The sequence below is a fragment of the Trachymyrmex septentrionalis genome, unplaced genomic scaffold, assembly GCF_001594115.1.
Source record: "Trachymyrmex septentrionalis isolate Tsep2-gDNA-1 unplaced genomic scaffold, Tsep1.0 scaffold80, whole genome shotgun sequence".
NCBI classification, from domain to species: domain Eukaryota; kingdom Metazoa; phylum Arthropoda; class Insecta; order Hymenoptera; family Formicidae; genus Trachymyrmex; species Trachymyrmex septentrionalis.
This window is the reverse complement of record NW_017305988.1, coordinates 1,432,649-1,434,473: the sequence shown is the minus strand read 5'-3', so window position 1 is coordinate 1,434,473 and position 1,825 is coordinate 1,432,649. Positions and strand designations below refer to the sequence as shown.

The window sequence follows — 1,825 nt, the reverse complement described above, 5'->3', positions numbered from 1 at the left end:
ATATATATATATATATATATATAGTATACACACACATATACACTTACGTATATGTATATATAAATTGTAATATTAATTACATTTTACATAAAATCTATATACTATATCATTTTCTTTGAAATTATATGATTATATTGAACATGATAGAAATATATGCAACACAATAAGTAAAGATCGAGGCCATATTCGATTAAAACAAATATGTTGATGCCTAATAATATTTTCATGTAAATTTTACAATATTTATCAATAAATATGGCTTTCTCTGCTTATTGCGTTAAACATTTCTTGGTTTTCACTTATTATTGAAATTTCACAATCATATACATGAAGAAAGATTTCATTTAACATAAGATGTTACAAATGGATTATAATTAATTATTATAAATTTATTTTAATTTATATGTATTCTTATATAAAATTTATTATAGTAATCGGCAAGTAAAAAAAAGAACGTTTGAGAAATGTAATCAATATTCTAGCAGCGATCTAAATGCGGATACTGTCATTAATCAAATTGTATATAAATTTTGTTCTGAATGTCAAAATATTTTTGGATGACGTATGCAATACTCATGAGCAAAATCTACTGACGAAATGCAAAGTTAGGAAAAGAATACTCAGGAGAAAATGCGATGTGAAGGGCCGAGCTTTCGTGTACCTGAGCTATAGGATGCTCGTTGTTTAGCTCGGCCATAAATCATAGTGGTTGCAAGGTCAGCTGCCCCGATCTCGACCGTGGCGGCATTCTCTCTTTACGAACCAGCGTGAAGGACCAACTTTGTCCTCAGTTTGGCATAAGTTCGTTTCTTAAAACTATCTCGATTAATTTTAAAACGCCAATGTAGGTCTAAGAATATCTACAAAACTATTATATTGATTTTCATCGCAAATACTTCTTGAAGTATATACGTACAGTAAATGCAGTATACAAATAATTGCAATGAACTTTAATATCAAAGTTTATTGTAACTTAGTGCATAATAATTACGTCATTCAAAAATATTTTTATCTATATTTATTTATGAGAAAAGTCTCATTATTAATGTTTCAATACTAAAATAAAAATTACTATTGAAGAATAAACATATAGTGTATTAGTAAGAATTTATGAATTTTTACTCATTTCTATTTATTGTCCAATTTTATTAATCTTTTTTTATTAATTTAATTAATTTTACTAAATTTTTCTACGCAAAGTAATTACTATTTTCCTATTATATTTAAAAATAATTGAAAATATTCACAGTATCACTGTACAAAGTACTTTATTATCATATTCATAACTATTATTACCTTCAGAATTATTTCAATAATGCGGATTATTTAAATAATGAGTTGTTAATATATTTGGATTAGGATAATAATTTTGATGTTCTTCATAAAATTGTTGTTGAGATTGTAATTGTGTCTGTTGCGCTGGATTTAATACTTGAGTTTCGTGAATTATCTGCGTATTGGAGTCTGATATCATTGATGGTGTTGATTCGGCTGTGTTTTGGGATGTATTCGGTGATTTTTTTTGTTTCATTCGTCGATTTTGAAACCAAATTTTAACTTGACGCTCAGTCAAAGAAATATTTTTAGCTAACGCCATACGTTGTCTTTTTGCAAGATATTTATGTAAATGAAATTCTGCCTCCAGTTCCAAGATTTGAGCGCGCGTATAGGTTTGCCTCGTGCGTTTCTGCTCAATTCCATTTTCTTGGACTGCAATCAATAATTTTTGTATTAATAAATAATATATATTAAGACTAAATTTTTAGTATGTAGTTAAAAATTAATGGACAGATATTTATGGATTTTATTTATTCAACTATAACTA

General features: G+C 26.7%; 1 protein-coding gene across 1 annotated transcript in view; it reads right to left on the bottom strand.

Annotated features, from left to right (window-relative positions):
• Positions 1 to 1,309: 1,309 nt before the first annotated feature.
• Positions 1,310 to 1,825, bottom strand: part of LOC108754615 (homeobox protein Hox-D4a-like) — a 1,458-nt gene continuing 942 nt past the window's right edge. Inside the window, exon 2 of the mRNA XM_018497051.1 lies at positions 1,310 to 1,710. Within this exon, the coding sequence (XP_018352553.1) occupies positions 1,310 to 1,710 (401 nt within the window). The remainder of the gene's footprint in view (positions 1,711 to 1,825) is intronic.